The 2,246-nt window shown below is 28.7% G+C and overlaps 1 protein-coding gene across 1 annotated transcript in view; it reads right to left on the bottom strand.

Moving 5' to 3' along the window:
• Window positions 1–216: 216 nt before the first annotated feature.
• Window positions 217–2,246, bottom strand: part of LOC100167431 (ecdysone 20-monooxygenase) — a 9,593-nt gene continuing 7,563 nt past the window's right edge. The window contains exons 7-10 of the mRNA XM_029485486.1: window positions 1,369–1,535; window positions 1,235–1,313; window positions 963–1,160; window positions 217–887 (exon numbers count right to left, since the gene is read on the bottom strand). Coding sequence (XP_029341346.1) covers window positions 780–887; window positions 963–1,160; window positions 1,235–1,313; window positions 1,369–1,535 — 552 coding nt within the window. The 3' untranslated portion in view covers window positions 217–779. The remainder of the gene's footprint in view (window positions 888–962; window positions 1,161–1,234; window positions 1,314–1,368; window positions 1,536–2,246) is intronic.

The raw sequence follows: 2,246 nt of genomic DNA, 5'->3' as shown, positions 1-2,246 counted from the left end.
TTTTTCATAAATAGACATTATTAATTATTATAATATTAAGAATAATTAAGGAATGTAATGATTCAATTATAGTTCAATGGATAACATTTTGTTCAGTGAAAGATAATACATATAGTTCTTTGTTACAATAACTATTATTGTTTTATTATTATATTATATAAACAATAATTATTTAACAAATAATATAAAGTATTATTTTTTAATAAATTAAACTCCTTTTATGACAATTTAATAATTTATTATTTAACCAAGCATTAAATATTGTTGGCTGGATAATTATATTTATAAATAACAACGATATGATTTTGGCAATATAATATAAATTTGAAATTATGCAATGAAACATGTATGTAGGTACATTATGAATGGGCTTTGAGTATAATAACAAGTAGATACAACTAACACAAGATTATTACAAAAAGAAACATCACTTGGCTGAATTTTAAGGTGGAAATAAACGAATTGATGAACTTTAATTATATGAATAGGTACCTATGTATTTTTGTTAGAATAATTTATTATAAAACACACACGTGCGCAGAAATGTACAGGTTATATTAATTATATATATAAATATATAATTATATACATGATATACATAAATGTATATTGTATATACTACATCATAATTAAAAAAAATAAAGGTATAGGTATAATGTGATATTTCTAACTTTGTCGTGGTACGATAAAATAAATAATATAATGATATAATATTATTTATTATTTAATATACTTAAATAGGTACAGTATTAAATTAAATTGGTTTTAATTTAATAACGTTAACAAATTCTATCTCGTAGTATAAAATTCGAGTCAACGGGTGTCAAAAGAAATTCAAATTCAGTTTTCAGTTGTCCCTCAAAGTCGATTTCAAATTGCTTGACCATCTTTAAAACAAAGTTATAATTTATTAGTTGTTATTTTTAACACGGCCTAATGCGTAAATGTTATATTTTGCGGACCTTTGCTAAGACAATTTGGAGTTCTAGATCTACGAATCGCTTCCCCGGACACATTCGTTTGCCACAACCGAACGGTGCGACCAAAAATGGTGATTTTTTCGTCAACTCGTCTAGCCACCGTTCCGGTCTGTATGAGGTCGCGTCTTTGAAGTTGTTTTCGTCCAAACACGCCAACCCCGTGTGCAGCAACACGACGCTCTAAGCGAAAAAATAATCATATGCTCGTAAAATAATAAATATTAAAAAAAAAAAACATATCACCAAAATATTACCCCTGGCGGCAATCGGTAATTATCGTATTCTATTTCCGATTCCAACACTCTTGCAATACACGGAGCAGTGGGTTTAAGCCTGGAAAACGCGATACGAATAACTTTTTATCGTAATATTATATTAACGAGGTTACCTGTGGGCTTCGGTTATACACGCTCTCAAATATGTGGCCTTGTGTAAATGTTCAGCGGTAACAGATGTACCCGCCGGAGCCAACCGTGATATCTCGTTATATATTTTTTCCTGTACTTCCGGATGTTTGGCGACCAAGTACAATAAAAACACCAGGGTGTTTCCCAACTAATAAACGTGCATACAAAACATTATTGCATTTTTATATTTGTATTTATCGATTCTCATGCAGGTATTGATATCAATGGCAGTATGCATTTTACTATTGTGGTGTTAATGTAAATTAACAAAGCAGCACTCTGCACTTGTTTTCTTAAATTTATTACAAGACACGGCGGGAAACTTAAATTTAGACAAAATATTCAAAGGACACTAGAATAAACTATGTTACGTATACGCACGAAAATACATTAAAAAGGTGGGTAAGTGGATGTCGCTCTGCTATACGGTAGGTTATAAGTGGGTCACTGTATAATGGATAGTATTAAATTTGAATTCAATGATATAATATCATTGTATAAGAAAAACGATTCTGAGCGGAGACGGTATGTCAGTCTAGGTATAAGACATACATAGGTATTTAGGTATACTTATCTATAGTATTATTAATAATTTTCAAATTAATCATATCATAATATCCATTAGGTAACGCGTTATACATCAACAACAAACCGATGTACTATCATAGATATATAATAGTATACTTTAGAAGTTTCAAGTACCCACAAATAATATTATACAATCACAACAAAATAACTAAAATAGTTATTCCAGGTTTTTTAATATGTAATTTCGTCCAAATTTGAACTTAAAATTACTATAAAAATAAACTGTGCTTATATATTTCTTAGAATTTTTGGTAACAAATTATATATTTAC

The sequence above is a fragment of the Acyrthosiphon pisum genome, chromosome X, assembly GCF_005508785.2.
Source record: "Acyrthosiphon pisum isolate AL4f chromosome X, pea_aphid_22Mar2018_4r6ur, whole genome shotgun sequence".
NCBI classification, from domain to species: Eukaryota; Metazoa; Arthropoda; class Insecta; order Hemiptera; family Aphididae; genus Acyrthosiphon; species Acyrthosiphon pisum.
Note: the sequence above shows the minus strand (reverse complement) of the source record. Positions and strands in the feature narration are given on the sequence as shown.